This window comes from Apium graveolens, chromosome 9 (genome assembly GCF_009905375.1).
Source record: "Apium graveolens cultivar Ventura chromosome 9, ASM990537v1, whole genome shotgun sequence".
Taxonomy (NCBI): domain Eukaryota; kingdom Viridiplantae; phylum Streptophyta; class Magnoliopsida; order Apiales; family Apiaceae; genus Apium; species Apium graveolens.
This window is the reverse complement of record NC_133655.1, coordinates 17296974-17316071: the sequence shown is the minus strand read 5'-3', so window position 1 is coordinate 17316071 and position 19098 is coordinate 17296974. Positions and strand designations below refer to the sequence as shown.

The window sequence follows — 19098 nt, the reverse complement described above, 5'->3', positions numbered from 1 at the left end:
CGAAGAGGGCCAGGACAGGATTAACAATGTCTTTTGATGATTCTGATCTCGAGGGTGTGAAATTTCCCCATGACGACCTGTTGGTTATAACCCCGATAATAGGGAACAGCCCAGTGAGAAGGGTCCTTGTAGATAATGGTGCTTCAGTGGATATCTTGCTCCATAACACCTTTTTGAGGATGGGATATAACGACTCCCAATTAACCCCAACTGACATGCCGATATATGGATTTGCGGGAGTGGAGTGCCCCGTAGAAGGGATAATCAAGTTGCCAACAACCATAGGACAGGAACCGAGGCAAGCAACTCAGATGTTGGACTTCGTGGTGGTGAAGGCTAGTTCGACTTACAACGCTATCATGGGAAGAACTGAGATACACGCCTTCAACGCAGTCCCTTCTTCCTACCATTCAGTTATGAAGTTTCCCATCCGGGATGGGATCGGAGAAGAGAAAGGAGATCAAAAAATGGCTAGAAGCTGTTATGTGGCCTCTCTGAGGGCAGATGGAGTTGGGGGGAAGGTTCTTCCTATTGAAGATCTGGATATCCGAGAGAATGATGATAAAAGAGGAAATCCAGCAGAAGACTTGGTTTCAATTCCTTTAGCCCCCGAAGATCCTGAAAGGGTGACTTTTATTGGAGCCACGCTCGAGGAGCCCCTTAGAGGGAAGTTGGTGAAATTTTTGCAAGAAAATAGTGACATATTTGCATGGTTAGTAGCTGATATGCCAAGTATAGACCCGGAACTGATTACTCACAAGCTGAATGTGGACCCGAATCAGAAAATAGTGAAATAAAATAAAAGAAATTTTGCTCCAGAAAGGCAAGAAGCTATAAAACAGGAAGTAGAGAAGCTCTTAGAGGCTGGTTTCATTGAGGGGATTCAATTTCCAGAGTGGTTAGCAAACCCTGTAATGGTGAAGAAGGACAATGGAAAATGGAGGATGTGTGTGGACTTCACTAATCTAAATGATGCATGTCCTGAGGACTGTTTCCCGTTACCAAGGATCGATACTTTGATAGATGCCACTGTTGGGCATGAGATGCTTAGCTTCATGGATGGATTTAGTGGATACAATCAGATCAAGATGAATAAGGACGACATTCCAAAGGTATCATTCATCACTGACTTTGGTGTTTATTGTTATCTTGTTATGACATTTGGTCTTAAGAATGCAGGAGCCACCTATCAAAGGTTGGTAAATAAAATTTTTAAGGATCTTATTGGCAAGACTATGGAAGTCTATGTTGATGACATGTTAGTCAAGAATCTAGTAAAGACTGATCATATAACCCATTTGAGGGGAGCTTTCGAGGTCCTGAGGTACCACAAGATGATGTTAAATCCTACGAAGTGTGCTTTTGGAGTAGGATCTGAAATTTTTTTGGGATTGATGGTCTCCAAGAGAGGGATTGAGGCCAACCCTGATAAAATAAAGGCAATCCTAGACATAGAGCCACCAAAAACTGTCAAAGATGTTCAGAAGCTCACATGAAGGGTTGCTGCGCTGGGACGATTCATCTCCAAGTCAGGAGACAAGTGCTTGTCGTTCTTCAAGTCCTTAAAGAAGGTCAAAGATTTTCAATGGAGTGAGGAAAGCCAGAAGGCATTTGAGGAATTGAAGAAATATATGGCTCAAGCCCCGTTGCTGGCCGAGCCAGTTTTAAATAAGGTTCTATACTTGTACTTGGTCATTTCAGAAAATGCCTTGAGCGCTGTGTTGGTTAAGGAGGAACTGAAAATCCAGAAACCCGAATACTATGTCAGGAAAATTCTGCATGGAGCTGAGTTGAATTATTCAACCATTGAGAAGTTTGTTTTAGCTCTGGTAATGGCTTCAAGAAATCTACGTCCTTACTTTCAGGCTCATCAAATTGAGGTTCTAACAAATCAACCCTTGAGAAATATAATCCATAGTCCCAAGGCTAGTGGGAGACTGATCAAATGGGCAATAAAGCTGGGAGAATTCAACATCAAGTATAAGCCACGAGCGACAATAAAAGCCCAGGAATTGGCTGACTTCATGGTGGAATGTACCATACCCAACCAAGAAGTCGGGGGGCAGGAAGATACCATACCCCAGGACAAGGAAGTTGATAAGGGGGACAAAGAAAAGGATGATAAGGAGAAAGAATATTGGCTTCTCCATTTTGATGGAGCATCAAAAACAAATTCAAGTGGGGCATGTTTGGTTTTACAAAGCCCTGATGGGTTCTTGATTGAGTATGCCATGAAGTTAGACTTCCCAACCACAAACAATGAGGCAGAATATGAAGCTCTGATAGCTGGTCTTGGCTTAGCAGGGACACTTAGAGTCAAGAACTTAAAAGTCTGTGGAGACTTGAAGCTGGTCATATCCCAGGTGAAGGGAGAGTTTGAGGCGAGGGATGATATGATGATTAAGTATGTCCGCCTAGTAAGGGTCGTAATGACCCAATTCGATGAATGCCATGTTGAGCACATTCAAAGGGAGGAAAATGCTAAGGCAGATACATTATCAAAGTTTGCTTCATCTGAGATAGAAGAAAGTTCTGGAAGTGTATACTTTCGCGTTTTGAAAACACAGAGCATTGACGTTAAGCTTGTGGCTCCTATAGGCCTGGGGACGTCATGGATAGATCCTATTAAGGCTCACATTCAAACCGGTTGGTTGCCAAATGATGCTACTGAAGCACAAAAATTGGTTGTTCGAGCACTAAGATACTCTTTGATAGATGGAATTCTGTATAAAAGATCTTTCATGGTTCCCTACTTAAGGTGTCTCAGGCCCGATGAGGCACGCTTGGCCCTTTAAGAAGTTCATGAAGGCATATGTGGGCAACACTTGGGGGGCAGGGCCTTAGCTCATAAGATAACCCGTTTAGGCTTTTATTGGCCAGAAATGATTGCTGATGCCAAAGAATATATGAAAAAGTATGACCGCTGTCAGAAGCACGCACCAGTCGTTAGACAACCCCCCGAGATGCTGACCTCCATCAACTCACCCATCCCCTTTGCTATGTGGGGAATGGATATATTGGGGCCTTTCCCTATGGCCACGACACAAAGGAAGTTCCTGATTGTAGCCATTGATTATTTTACTAAGTGGATTGAAGCCAAGCCTTTGGCCAAAATCACAACTAATCAAGTTGCACAATTCCTGTGGGAAAATATCATGTGCCGTTATGGAATTCCCCGCATCCTAGTTACTGACAACGGAACACAATTCAACAATGAGGAATTCAAGAAGTATTGTGAGGATAATGAAATTGAGTTGCGATTCACCTCTGTGGCTCACCCGCAATCTAATGGGCAAGCGGAAGTGGCGAATCGAATAATCCTGGATGGACTAAAGAAGAGGATCGAGAAGTCAAGGAATAACTGGGTGGATGAAATACTCCCAATACTATGGGCCTATAGGACTACCTGTAGAATCACGACTGGAGCAACTCCCTTCATGTTAGCATATGGTGCAAAAGTAGTTGTTCCCGTATAGATATCACATTCCTCCCCCAGGATTTAAGCTTTCAATGCTGAGGAAAATGAAGAAGGGCAAAGGTTAGCCCTGGATCTAATTGATGAAGTACGAGATGAGGCACATGCAAAGATGGTGGAATATCAGAAAAAAGCTTCATTCTACTACAACCTAAGGGTTAAAGAAAGGTTCTTCAAACAAGGTGACTTAGTCTTGAGGAAAGTGGAAGCTTCTGGTATAGGGCAGAAAGGGAAACTTGCCCCAAATTGGGAAGGGCCATACAAAGTCAAGGGCATTCAGGGTAGAGGAACCTACAAGCTGGAGACTATGGATGATTTTGAAGTCCCGAGAACTTGGCATGCCCAAAACCTGAAGGTTTACTATGTGTAGAACAGTTAAAGTATGATTCTCACTTGTCAGAGTGACAAGTAGGTTTAAAAGCTCCTTGAAGCTTTGATTGCTTAGGATTTTTTATATAGAAGATATGTTTAGAATTTATCAAGGTTGAACCCATTTCATGTAAGGTATCAAGAATACCAAGTTATAATAAAAAGCGTTCAACTTAATCTTAGCCTATTAGATTGATGCATTGTGAAGGATAAAACCAAGTTATAAATACGATGATACTTGGGCAAATATAACTGAAAATAATAAAAGTCAATTACAAAGTTCAATATTGTCTAAGAAATAAGAAATACATAAAACTTAGGCCTTGGAAGGCTCAGATTCTTCGGAACCACTATCTGAAGTCTCCTCGGACGTCTCTTCAGTCGGTCCCTCGGAAGTCTCTTTGAAAGTCTCCGCAGAAGTTCCCTCGGAACTATCCTCGAACACTTTGGATGCTGCAGGAGACGCTGGTTTAGGGGATGCTGGTTTTGGAGACTCTTCTACCCTGGCCTTTTTTATAACGGGCTCAGGTTCTTCCTCAGAAGAAGATTCCTCCTCTTCAGAGCTGGATTCAAACTCCTTCCTTTTTTGGCCTGGCCTTGACTCCCCGTTGGGCCGTCCTTAATCAGATCGACAAGCTTATCTACAACGCCCCCAAGTGCTGGGACTTTTATAGGGCAGGGGAAAGGAGATTGTTCAAGAACCTCAGGAAATTCTTCCTGGATAGCCTCCACAGCAGCGTCTCAGCCTTCCTTATAGCTAACTGGATGTAGGAGGGCGTCATGCCTCACCATTAAATCCTTAAATTCCCGAGTATCCATCCAGTCGTCAAAAACTTTGTCTTTTTGAGCCTTGAGGATAACATTCTCAGCCTGGGCCGTTTCAAGGTCAGAAGTTGATGAGGCAAGTTGGGCTTCAAGAGCCTCTATCCTCTGGTTGGACTCCTCCAGCTTTTTGTTTGCATCCTCTAGGCAAACTTTCCAAGCCTTGGCTTGGTGAATCGCCCCTTGAAAATGGACATTCGCCTACAAGATACAAAGCAAAAGTGAGAAATGAGAAAAATTACGGCAAAAAGCTATGAATGCTAAAAGAAAAAGACGTATCATCGCCAAAGCCTGAGCTCCGAAAAGCTCATTAGCCTCCAAGTCCTGTTGAAGGACAAAGTCATGATAGTCAACCGGGGAAATGGAATGCATAGACCATTCCTTGGCAAGCGTTGTGTTGCCAACAATCGAATCCTTGCCCCGGATTCCCCAAGCGGGTTGGAAGAAAGCCCCTGGTTTTTGTTTAGTACGTAAAGGTTGGCTGGGGCCTTCCTCGCCTGGTTCCTTCGCCTAGAGTAGGAACTCCGGGAAATGATCCCCGAGGCGCGGGTCTTTGAAGACCTTCCCAGCACATTTCATCCTGGTTGTCTCCAGGTCTTTAGGCCTTGTAGCCTCCTCAATCTTCTCAGCCACTGCAACAAATAAGATAAGTGAGTTGAGAAGTTAGCAAAGTAAAAGATGGAAGAAACAAAGACAACTAGAGAAGGAAGGAAACATACTCTTTCTAGGAACGGGAGAAAGGCCTCGTTCTACAAGAATAGTCTCCCTGATGAGATCCCAGGAGTGGGAAGTCCCATTATCTTGAGTAAGGAGGTTGAAAGCCCTGGTCTCCTCCTCAGACAAAACTATGTCTTTCGGGCTCCCATCCACAGCCTGCCCAAAAGATGAACGAAAGAGGGTGCCCCAATCGCCGCCCTCCCAAAGAACGTACAGAAAATCTTTCTTCCATCTCAAATTATTGTCAGGGATGGACTTCCCATTCAGTATGTGGGGGACAGTAGGGCGCTAGTTCAAAGAAACCCACCCCGGATTCTTGTCGGGACTGTTCTTGAACTGAAAAATCCTTCTAAAAATGGCAACCGAAGTAGGGATGTTGTGCTTGGCGCATTGCGACAAGTAGCACAGAATCAACCTCCAAGAGTTGGGAGGGAGTTAGCAAGGGCCGATGCCCACATCAGCTAGCAAAACAGAGATAAATGAGTGAAAGGGGAGTCTAATACCTGCCCATAGAGTATCCCTGTAGACGCATAGTGCGTCCTTCCTCCATTGACAGGCCCTGTCGGCCGGACCCGCAAGAACTAGCTTGAAAGGTTCCTTGATTTTGAAACAAGCACTCAACTTGTCCAGCTCCTTCGGATCCCGCAAGACACTGATATGGTCGTGCGCGTCTAAATGCGCGTCTAAATGCGTATCAGACGGGTACTCATCCCCTCGGGTGTTGATCATATCAATCAAGAAAGTGTACCTTGATCGAATGGGGAATTCATTAGACTTTCTGGCCACGTTCATCTTGGCTAAACGAGCCATTTTCTTATCAGCCATCTGAAAAAGGGCACATAAGAAGACAATTTTAAACGCAAGCTATGCAAAAACAAGCACTAGAAGGAAAAAGGGAAAAGTGTTTACCTGAAGTAATGCTGCTAAAATAGGCTGGCTTGCTTTGGGGCTCGAAGAACTCCGACCTGCAGTTATTTCTCTGAGATCCTTAACAGAAGAAAAGAGAAGGAGAAGTTAGAAATGAGAAAGTGAGGAGCAATAGACTCTACTCACTCCTCTATATATGAGAAAAAGTGAAGTTGAAGGGATAAAAAGCCCAAAGAAAAGAAAGCCCAAAAATGGAACGTTCCAGAATACTCCAAGAAATTCCAAAGGAAATAAATAAAAATTCCCGAGAATTCTAGAGAATTCTAAAAAAGGTGTTTTAACATATTAAAATCCAGATTAATATGGAAGAGGCCCAAATCCAATTAGGATTTGGAAAAATAGAAGGCCCAAATCCAATTAGGATTTGGAAAAATAGAAGGCCCAAATCCAATTAGGATTTGGAAAAATAAAGGCCCAAATCCAATTAGGATTTAGAAGAATACATGCCCAAGTCAAGGCCCAAATCAAAGCCCTAAAGAAAGAAGGCCCAAACAAGGCCCAATCCAAATTGAATTAGGAAGAAGCCCACTACAAATCATGATTGAGGTCGAATTCCAGATCGTGAATTCTATTCGAATTCTTTCGAACAGGTGCCCAAAAATAATGGGTAAAAAAGACCAGGATTGAGGTCGAAATCCAGGTCGTGAATTCTATTCGAATTCTTTCGAACAGACACCCGAAAATTACGGGGAAAAAAGACCATGATTGAGGTCGAAATCCAGGTAAATAAGACCAGGATTGAGGTCGAATTCCAGAATCAAGCACAATATTTTTCGAAAATAAGTACATAAATTTTGACCAAAATCCAGGTCGTGGGTTCGACTAGGATCCTGGTCGAAATCCAGGTCGTGAATCCTAGTCGAAACCTTACGACCAGGAAACAAATACGTATAGAAATTTCGACCAAAATCCAGGTCGAGGGTTCGACTAGGATCCTGGTCGAAATCCAGGTCGTGAATCCTAGTCGAAACCTCACGACCAAGAAGCAAAGAAAGACATAGATTTCGACAAAAATCCAGGTCGAAGGTTCGACTAGGATCCTGGTCGAAATCCAGGTCGTGGATCCTAGTCGAAATCATTCAACCAGAATTGAAAGGCTGGCCCAAAATTCGACTAGGATCCAGGTCGAAATTTAGATCAGGATCCTGGTCGAAAAAGGGCTGAAAATTTAAAAATATTTGTGAAAAATTGCAGAAAATGTGGAAAAATCTCGGAAATAAAGGGAAAATTCCTGAAAAATACCAGAAAATTCCTAAAAATAGGGAAAAGGTAAGAAAATAAAAAGGAAGTTTTTAAACGACTCTGAAGTCGCGTACAAGGCAAATCGTTGTAAACGTGTAGGTTGCTCCACATTTTACGCAAAACGATACCCTGTAAGGGAATGAATGAACTTAACTTTTGTGAAATCTTATACGGTTTCCCAAAAGTTGGGGGGCAAATGATAAGGATAAATAAATCTTGATTGTGTAATTAAATATTACATTAATTATACACGATTTGGGCTACTAGGCCCAATAAGAAGATGTATGATATTCAGACCAATAAGGTTAACACATTGATCAGGCCTGATGGACCAAATCAGGCCTGATGGACCAAATCAGGCCTGATTGAACAAAGAAGGCCCAAAAATCCTGAATATTAATTAATTTCGTAATTAATTAATAAGGAAAAAATCAGCTATTGAGAAGAGTCCCAATAAGGACAAAAATCCTTACAGATTAGCATCTAAGGGACCTAGAAGGATAAGGAATCAGTTTACTACTATTTAGGACTCGAAAGTCCATTCTAATTCTGAGACTTGGCTACCAAGTCTCCTATATCAAGTCCAATTCAAGGACCACCAGCATCTATATAAGGGGTCTCACCCCACAAATCAGAACTACGTTTTTGACTTGATCCTTGGCAATCAGCAAGGTACGTAGACATCTTGTTAAGGCAGATCGAGTCACGAGACACAAGAGCAGTCAAATCGAGTCTCGAAGCTCACGTTCCTTAGTAATAAATACAACAATTATATATCTTAGTTTTTAATACATAACAGGAGTATAAAATTGTATTTAGATTCTAATGATCACACCATTAAAAAAAATATATAAAAAATCTAACAAAATATCAGAATTAAATTAAACATGATTTCATACAAGTTACTTATTACAAAAATATATAAACGATTCTACACTTATTCGATGTTACACTTGATTTTTAAATTTAAATGAGATTGGCGTTAAATTCGATATATTAAGTTTAATTATTGTTAAACATTGTGATTCTAATATTTGTAAAGCAATTTTACTGAAAATAATATGTTATGATGATGTTTTCTGTGTCATTTATATAATTGTACCTTTTTGAAGTAATCCTATAAAATTACGTAAGTATATGGTAATCGTAGAACAAACCAGCTGCCCATCTCATTTTCTCTCCAACAAACCCTAAATTCCGTATTTGATTTAAAGGCTATGATGATCCTTTTTGGTCGGTGATATTATAATTTTATGTTGATTTTTATTATGTTTAATAAATCTCTCTTCATTTGAGAGTATTTCTACCCAGTAATTGGGTTTTTTTCCTACCATTTTTGTGGGTTTGTTAGTCTCTTTTCGTGAGAGTTTGATTATATTTTTGTCTGTCGCTGTGAGAGTTTGTTCATATTTTAATGTTCGAGATTGTAGATTTGCAAGATGTTCATAATAATGGTGCATTAAGAAGAGTTTTATGATATCAATGTCATGATCAATTTTTGAGGCATGTTCAGAGAAATCAGGTTTACAACTCACTCGTGACTATACAAAATGGGTAGATTGTCTTTACAAGAAAGCTGTAAATTTCCGTAATACCACCGAGAAATGCACCATAATAAAAAATTTGTTCGACAACAATAGTTTTAGTGAAAAAATCTTGATTTGATCTTTGTAATGTGTTCGTTAAATGTTTATTATTGTAAATGTCGAACGACTTATAATTAATGAATTATTTACCTTAAAACAAATCTTATATTAATCATAATCTATATATGTTGTACCTTTGTCAATAAATGATTAAAAAATTATCATTAATTCTCGTGAAGGTTGTAGTGGAGTTTTTTTTTCTTCCGGGCTCTTTATATATGGATTATATTAAAATTTAAAGTGATGTAAAATTTTAGCAAATAATATTTTGTTTAAATAAAATAATTTGTTTTTAAGTACTTAGACTCGTTAATTATACTTGTACATTTTCAATCATATAATCTAATAATAATAATATTAATATACTTAAACGTATAAAGTGTACATTTTTTGAATTTTATAAATAATATATATATATATATATATATATATGTATTTGAAATTTTTGAATAGGATTGTATTTGAAGTCGTAAGGGTGATATATCGTATTTTTGAAAATATAAAATAAAAATTATATTTTTGTAAATTATTTTTAAAGATGTCATAATATTTTTTTTTTTTAAACGAACATATGATAGGAAACAATGTTCAATCTCTCGGATATTTGGGTCGCAAAAAACAATACAACTCGTTAATTTTTCGTAAAGCTGAAGTGGCAAACTTTAATTGGCGCAAACACGAGTGTACACTGTATTGTCCCGTCAACGACCGAACCAAACTACTCCCCATAGTTGTATCGTATGTACTTGCAAGCATCTTCTGTTTCAACACTCTTCACAGATCATAATCAATCCATACATCAAGGTACGTAAAACAAACCCTAAAAATTTCACTTTCTACTCTATTATTTCCACACATATTTAATTCATTTCTGTATCTGTTTCAGCTAATTAAATTCTCTACAATGGCGAATCTGATGATAAACAAGTGCTTTATAATATTAAGTGTTGTTTTGTTGTTGACGAGCTTGGTGAGCTGCGCTGATGGTCCTTTCATTGTTGCGCACAAGAAAGCTTCTCTTAATCGCCTCAAATCTGGAGCTGAACGTGTTTCTGTGTCTATTGATGTGTATAATCAGGGATCTGCGTATGTTCATTCTTGTTCTCTATATCTGTTAATTCATTATGTATGTTTGTGTATAGTTGTAATTGATTAGATCTGATGTGTTTAGTTGTGTTTGGGTATTTGGTGTCTTTGTTGGAGTGTAATTGTGGTGCTTGTTAGTTGTTTCGGAGATTTAGTTGTTGGTTGTTTCGATAATGGTTGGAGTTTTTGTGGGGTCGAGATTAAGTTGATTGTGAATCAAAGTCTTATTGTTATATAGAAAGGGGGACGGAGGGTGTGTTGTTAATTATGTATTGGATAATGATGAACAAAGATTGGTAGTTATAGTTTGGTAAATTGAAACGAATTTGATTCAGAAACAAATGTAGTTGTATAATATGGAAGGGAGGGTGTATTGTTAATAATATTATGCGTTGTTTGAGTTTTTTCCCCAGATTGAGCAACAGTCACGCCAATTATGCCTTTGACAAGGCTTGCACCTTTGATTTTATTTAGAGGGCACGAAGCTGATTTGGCTAGAGCAAGAGCACTTTGGTGATGTCGGTTGATTCACTTTCATCTATGCTTTGATTAATTGAAGATAATGTGTTGTTTTTTGATTTAATGTTGTGTGGTCTTCTTCAAGTATTAAGTTGCATTTCTTGCAAAAGAGAGGATTTTTAATACAAGTGTTAAGTTGTTATGGATTGGTTTCGATGATTCATGTATGAAGTTGGATCTCATAGGAATTTTGAAATCACTTATTTTTCCCACCATCAAGTTAATTCAGATAGGCACATGAAGGCCATTAATGATCCCATAAATTACTTTCTTTTTTTTTTCAACAGCAGCATCGCTGCATGAGTATTATAATCTCGATGCTAGAAGCTTAGAACCTTCACTGCCTTTAAAAGAAGCTATGCTGTTTTGTGATATTAATACTTACCACAACCATTAGTAAATACTAATATAGAAGCCAGTGATTGCCTAATATTTCTAATTCTATTGTTTGAATTGAGTAATGAAGTCACTTATTGTTTTGGCAATGTTGAAATGATGTTTTTTTTGTGTCTCCTAATAACCTTTGAGATAAAAATTACTCAAATACTTTTAATTATTCTTTTCAGGACTGCTTATGATGTTAGTTTAAATGATGATAGCTGGTCCAACGAGTATTTTAATATAGTCAGTGGTAATACTTCAACATCATGGGAAAGGCTTGATGCGTAAGTAATGATATTCCCTTGCTGACTTCCAGCAATATACGGATGCAGACTTCTGATATATATTTTTGAAACACATCTATTTACCGTGCCAACTTGTTTCCTTGCCAGTGGTGCTCTTCTATCACACACTTTTGAATTAGAGTCCAAACTTCAGACAGTGTTTTATGCTACACCAGCAATTATCAGATTCCGCGTCCCGACAAAAGCTGCTCTACAGGTTTATTTTTTGACGCAGATATCGTAAATACACGTACATAATATATGATCTAGCACTAAAGTTTTTGTGTATATAGGAGGCATTTTCAACTCCACTTCTACCTCTAGACCTCCTAGCTGATAAGCCTGTTGAGAAGAAGTTTGACCTGGTATGTTTCTTACGTTCTTTTTATTTGGCATAATCTAAGACATTAATTTGGATTGACTAAGTATTGTTTCTCTGCATGTGCTCCTGTTTGGTGCTGCCCATACATTCCAGGCCAAGGTATTATCTTAACTTTGTAGCTGCTGTTAGTTGATCTTGTCCTGTAGTTTGTATATATTGATAATGTTATACTGCATGTGCATCAATTGTTATCTTTGCACAATGTATGTTATGTTTGGTGTGATAGTTACCAACTGGCTATCATATATTTCCCTCATCTTTGTGGGTTTTGTCACATTTAACTATGTGTAATGACTCGTACAAAAATTATGTATTACTATAGCTTTCTTTTTTTAATGCATTGGAGGGATGATGGTTTTTTTGTTGTTGGTGACTTGGGGTTGTATGTTGGATTCATTTGGACATTTAAAGGTTCCTGGTGCGTTTGGAACAATTGTTGGAGATGTTGTTAGGAGAGTAAATATGAATATTCAATGTGAGAGACACCGAAGGGGATATCATTTATTTTTCCTCATATTGTGGTTTTGTGACATTTAGTGCGTTCGTGTAATGACATGGAAAACGTTTATTTAAGGGGGGGGGGGGAGGTGTTCTGTGGAAATTGATCTGAGCTTACTGATGCTTCCGCTTGTGTAGGAAACAGTTGGTGCATTTTAATAATCTTAGGCCTAGCTTTTCACCAGGTATATATTTATTTATAAAATAAACGTTGTAGAGTACATGCAGAACCTCTTTATCCTTGCTTACAGAGGCGGATATAGGGGGGTCCGGAGGGGTCCCTGCCCCGCCCCCCTCTGAATTTTCAGTATATTTGAACTAGCATCTATTTCTGATCTATTAACTCTGTACCTTAGGTGGTTTACTAGTACTAATTTCTTGCTGGAGACCAGTGTTCGATCCTCTCTTGGGTCAATTTTTTTGCATTTTATTCTTTTCTTTCCTGTTTTTGCCTGCTTTGTGTTCTCGTTGCTCTTTTTCTTTCTATTGTGTTTAAACATGGTAGTGCAACTACATGGTGTATGCAAATGACAAAATTCTTCCTAAAGTATCTTCAAACGATTAAACTTTCAATCACATTTTTTCAAAATTTTCCAAATTCAAGTGAAAATTGTACTCGTTATATATGAATTCGACTCGATAAAAAATATTTTTTTTCGGACCCCCCCTAAAATAACTTCCTGCGTCCGCCACTGCTTGCTTACAATATATTTTTCCATTTTTTGCAGAGGTTGTTGGCAAAATACGGGTCATTAGTATCTGTGATCTCTATTGTGGTATTGTTCATCTACTTGCTTGCATCCCCATCCAGTGCTGCAAAGGGAGGCAAGAAGAAACGCTGATTTATAGATTGTCCCTAGCCTACAATTATACTCCCAAATGGTCACTTCAAAGCAGCGCCCTCTTTGTTATTCTCAGGGAAAATTTCACCTATTAAAGGGAAATCTGCTGGTGAAGTTGTAATTTACTTTTAGTTTTGTATCTGAACCGACACATAATAGTATGAGGATTATGCTGGACATCTTTGAGGAAAGAGTTTAGTAGTAAAGAAATTTAGTTTAAGCCGCTCAGGTGACTCTTCCATAGCTCTGACATTAGTAGTTGCCTTTGTATTTTTCCTTTTATGGGTACATTTCCCCTGGATTCTTAATTTACTCAGTTTTGAACTTTAATTATTCCATTTTCTCATAACTGTTGTTGGGTTCCCTAGCCTCCAGGTTGCATACCAAATTGATCGAATTAGTATATAGGTAGAATTGTACTATGTTGATGCATTCTACACTTATTATACCCGCTACTTGGTTACCGAAGCTATCCACACAACTGATTTAAATTATGCCAGTTGAGGGACGTATAGAATAATTAAGATATATTTTTGTTGATATGTTCTACAAATTCATAGCTCAAATTTGAGGTGGAGACTAGAGAGTTGTAAATTTCAGTTCATAATGTCATTTAGTCGTAATTCATCATCATTCAAGATTGTGGATGATTATTTCTACTCAGCCTAATCTATCTATCTATTATTATCTATATAATAGAGCAACTAGGGATTCATTGAGACATTTTATTCCATATAAAATTACTAAAATACCCCACTCATAATTATATATGTTAATAACTTTTCATTTAATATAAACTTATTATTTACAACTAATGTGAATGTATTAATTAGTCTAACTCTCATTATGACATATATTTATTACTCTTTCATCATTTAAAACAATTTATAACTATATATATAAATTACATCTATCTTAATATATTTTAAAAATCGGACATAATTTTAACACAATTTTAAAATTTTATTATTTTGAGTGAAAATATTAAATACAAAGAATAATTTTAAGAAAAAAATAGGTTAGTGTACTAAAATTTCAACGTGAAAAGCACAAATTATTTTTATATAAATGGTACAAGAAACTATTATAAAAAATTATAGTTCTCATCACACGATCAAAACTAAACGTACACAAATATTAGATCGAAAGATATACATGATATAATGTGATATAATGCTAAAAGTTTTTAACATATATAAATGTAACAATTATCAAACTTTAATGAATATAAGAAAAATATTTGAGCAAATTTGTGGGGTCATTAATGTTACGACACATACTCCCTAGAGATTATTAATCCCACAATACGAATAGTTTTAGGGTGACGAGCACAAATTATTTTTATGCGAATGTTATAAGAAACTATTATAAGAAAGTATAGTTGTATATTAAATCGAAAGATAAATATGATATAATGCTAAAAGTTTTAAACATATTTATATAACAAATATTGAACTTTCATGTATATAATAAAAAATAGTTGAGAAAATTTGTAGGATCGTTAATTATACGACACAAACTCCTCGGAGGTAATTAATTTCACAATACATATTTTCGCCATGATAAAAAATTATGTAAATTATATTTCACACAATTTATTCATATTTTAAACGAACCAGTGTCTTGCACACGTTAAAGAGCTAGTAAGTATTAACAAGTCACAGCCCATATTCTGGATGGGCCCAAAAAAGCCTTTAAACCTAAAATAAATTTAGTCCAAATATAAGCCTTTCCATTTTCAACCTGAATTTTCGGACCTTATAAAGAAAAAGGATAACTTACATTAAGGGACATATTATCCATCATTTTAATAATATGTATCAATATACTTATAATATAAATGAGAAAACGGGTGCGTTTAGGTGGCGCCTCTCAAATCGTTTCATTTTATTTTTTTAATTTTTTTTTAAATTTTTTGACTTAATAATTATCAAAATTATAATTATCTTATATTCTGCTAAATATATTATCATCATTCTTAATATTCTCCTAAAATTTATAGAATATCTTTCATTAAGATCTTTTAAATCAATTTACCATCCCAATATTTTCCTAGAACTTCACTTTCTTTTTAAATAAACATATCATCTTGATATCCTTCTAAATTTCCTTTATACTACTATTTTTCTCATTATCCTAAAATCAGCTTACTATATTTTGTTTTCCTTATTTCTTTTTTATTTTTAACCTATAAAATATTATAAAAACAAGTATCTGTACATATTTCTCATGGTTTGTAATATTCTCCTATGATTTCTATCACATCTTTTTAAGATTTTTGAAATATTTCTCATCATTCGTAATATTCTTCTAAGGTTTCTATCATTTTTGAATCAACTAATCATTATAATATTTTCCTAAAATTTCTCATTTCTCTTTTAATCAACTTATCATCTTAACATTCTCCTAAATTTATTTTTTAATATAATTTCTCATCTTTCTCCTAAAATCAACTTATTATTTTTTAATTTTCTAATATTTTTCTTTTAATGTTTACTCAATGAAAATATTACAAAGACAATTATCTATAAATATATTTTCTCAATATTTTTTAAAATCATTATATCAATATATTGTTATACTCATATAAAGAAGAAGACGAGGGCGGTGAGGTGACGACTTTCTTATCATTTCAATCAACTTTTTTAATTTTCTCAATTTTTAATATTATTAAATAAAAAAAAATTGCATTGATTATTGACTAATAAATAATACTAGTCTATAACCCGTGCGATGCACAAACTGATTATAATATTTGTAATTTTATTATTTTGTTGTTTCGTAAAACTAAATTATAAAAATAATGGTTATATATTATTGAAATTAATAAAGTTAAAATATTTACATATTATTTTATATGTATTATATATTATTGAAGGATTCAAAATTTCAATAGTTAAAATTTTAAAAAGTCTTTTCCTCGGTCTTGAATATAAGTGTATATGGATGATTTGTTATTGTTTTTTAATTTTTTTTTGATTTTATAAATATTCTATTATATTATAATTTGAATTAATAAAATTAATTTTGGAAGTGTTTGATTTCCTACTAAGAAATACCTTAGATATCAAGCTCGATTATAATTAATAGAGTTTTTAGTTATATTAGATAAATGATTTATTTATTTTAATTAAATAATATTTGTTTATACTTTTTTTGAAAGGTGTAAACGAGACAACAATTTTTTAAATTTTCTGATTTATTTATTATTCATTATTTCAGAATGACCAAGATCAGATAAGATATACATAAAAGAAAAAAAATAAACATTATTTTTAGAAGGACCTGCGAGGCGGTTTAGAAAACTAGTTTTATATAAATGAAATATTTTAATTACCATGCATGTTTAATGGCTATTGGCTTACGTGTCATTTTGTAACAATACTATAATTATTTTAAAAAAATGTATCTTCTTATAAATGGAATGTAATAATTATTTTCAAGAATCATATAAATTATAAATGCTTATGAAGTATCACATAATTTAGAAAAGGGAATACTCGTCAAGTATCGATTAGAGATTATGGGTGTATTTAATTGGGATTTTGAAAGATTTTTATAGATTTTAGAAATTATGGGGATTCAATTTGAATTTTAAATAATACTTTAAAATCAGAAGGTTTTCAATAAGAATTGGAAAAAGTCTTTTAAAATCTGAGTGTATTCAATTTAGATTTTAAAAAGTCAATCAAAATTTGATTTTATTCAATTTTGATTTTAAAAAATCCATCAAAATCTGATAGTATTCAAAAGTCCATGTATTTTCTTTTATTTAAAAAAATTGTGGATTTTAATGGATTTGGTAGTACATTTTTAATATCTTGAAATCTATTCAAAATACATGAGATTTTGATGGATTTCTAAAAAACTCCACAAACTCTATAAGATTTTGGATCAACTCTATCAAAATCCACGAAAAATTAAAATCAACAAATTTTTTTAAAAGTCCATAAATTATTAATAATTATTTAAAATCTAAAATGAATATAACAAGTCTAATAACAAAAAATTGAAATTCCCATGTTGGGAGAAACTCCTAACAAGTTGCCCTTGTATTACAATCCCTTCTCTAATTTTGTACTACTGCCGAGCAGTGTTTCAGAAATCGATAGGCGTGCCAGGGCGGTGAGTGTACCTTCGAGAGATTAATTGGCAAGTCAGAGATTAATTGGACCGATTAATCGGAACATTATTCGAAAAAATATAAATATTATTTTTAATTTTTATAATTATATAATGATCAATATGTCAAATATTTGTTCGAAAAAAGAAATTAGAATGAAATTAAACAATATCTACACATTTGACATGCGTTATGTACTAATTATTGAGTTTACAATATTAACTATATTTTAATTCACACTTTTAAATTAATTATAATATGTTATTTTTATATTTTAAGTGAGAAAATAAATATATTAGATTACTTGTTACTTCTTACCAATACTTTATATTATAAATTGACATGATATTGTGTGAAATTATGAAATTAATTACCTAAAATTATAAAAATGTAAAAAAAAATTAATTATTTTCCGCCTAGACCGCCTAGGACCGATTTTTGACCGCCTAGCCCGCCTAATCCCGATTTTGACCCGATTTTTTGAAAAAACGTCTAAATCACCGCCTAGGTCCGAGTCAGGGCATTTTACCACCGCCTAGCGCCTAGATGCCGCCTAGGCGGCCACCTAAACCGATTTTTAGAACACTGCTGCCAAGTCTGCCATCGTTCGATACTGTTTTCCGTTTCCTAAGAAACAAAGAGGTTAACACTTCATCTGTTACAAATGATGCCTTCAGCGGATCAACAACCTATGAAAAAAAAATATCAGAGAAAAGAATAAAGAGGCAATAAAAAAAGTGCTACATAACAAAGGAATGATAAAAATTGAAATAAAATTACCTCAGTCTTTCCAATGTAAACCTCGAGAGTCTCAAGTGCACCCGTATCTTTAAAATTGGTGAGAAGAGTAATATTAGAAATAGTGGACAATATAGGCTTAACCTCAAGATTATCCATAATCATATAATTGATCAGCCCTTTAGCATAACCACCCTTTCCAACTTGAGCAGCCGCCTGATCAAACGCAGGAGACCTAATGTATGTCATCTCGCGAGAAGTCCCACAACCACAACTACACGTTCCATAGGGATAGCCTGCAAAATATTTGCACAATTCCTGTTACATCGGTAGAATTTATTGGTAGCATTAATTTCATCAGTAGTAGTTTTGTTGCCAAGAAAGAAAGGAGTATCTCCAAGATTGGAAAAAATCTTTGGATTAAGAAGAGGCTCTTTGGAAGAGTAATGTTCCATGTAGTGGGTATCCATGGCATCGATGCTTTTGTAAATTTTCCCCAGAGAACCAAACATTTTGTTTGTGGACAGAAGCTTCACGACTGTTCCGACTGGGAGAGTTAAAATATGAAATAGAAAATCCACAAATTCTTTTTCAGCTTCAACGAGAAGGACTCGATTGGCAGTTCTGTCTACAAGGAGCTTCAGCCTGATTTTTCCTGAATTAGTTTCTCCCATTGATTAGTTCTAAGGACTTTTTAGACGTGCAGTATCCTGGACCAAAATGCCTAGACATGCACGAAAAACTCGAATTCAAAAAATCAGTCCGATCTAATTTTAATAAATCCCGAAAAAATCAGATTCGAAAAAAGCCCAACCTACCCTAATCTGCCTCAAGATTTTTGACGGGTCACATATTTTTCACAAAAATCCGATCTAGACAAAAGTTTGGCCCGATTCGTATAAAAGTTCGGCCCTACCTGATCCGGTCCAATAAAAACCCGGATTTTATGATAAATCATCAATATGATAAAACGAAGGCGTCTAGGTGGCATATCTTAAATCTTCTCAACCCATTTTTCTAATTTTCCTAATTTTTTGAGTTAATAAA

At 35.3% G+C, this 19098-nt stretch overlaps 2 protein-coding genes across 2 annotated transcripts; one reads left to right on the top strand and one right to left on the bottom strand.

The window, feature by feature from the left end:
* The first annotated feature begins 9846 nt into the window (after positions 1 to 9846).
* LOC141683906 (uncharacterized) lies at positions 9847 to 13539 on the top strand. The gene is made up of 6 exons (XM_074488706.1): positions 9847 to 10002; positions 10085 to 10284; positions 11370 to 11468; positions 11577 to 11685; positions 11762 to 11949; positions 13077 to 13539. Exons 2-5 carry the CDS (start codon positions 10103 to 10105, stop codon positions 11864 to 11866), a joined length of 495 nt encoding a protein of 164 aa, XP_074344807.1. The 5' UTR covers positions 9847 to 10002; positions 10085 to 10102; the 3' UTR covers positions 11867 to 11949; positions 13077 to 13539.
* A 4757-nt stretch (positions 13540 to 18296) lies between these two features.
* On the bottom strand, positions 18297 to 18725 carry LOC141685064 (uncharacterized). The gene has a single exon (XM_074490187.1). The coding sequence runs from the start codon at positions 18723 to 18725 to the stop codon at positions 18297 to 18299; it is 429 nt and encodes a 142-aa protein (XP_074346288.1).
* Positions 18726 to 19098: the final 373 nt, after the last annotated feature.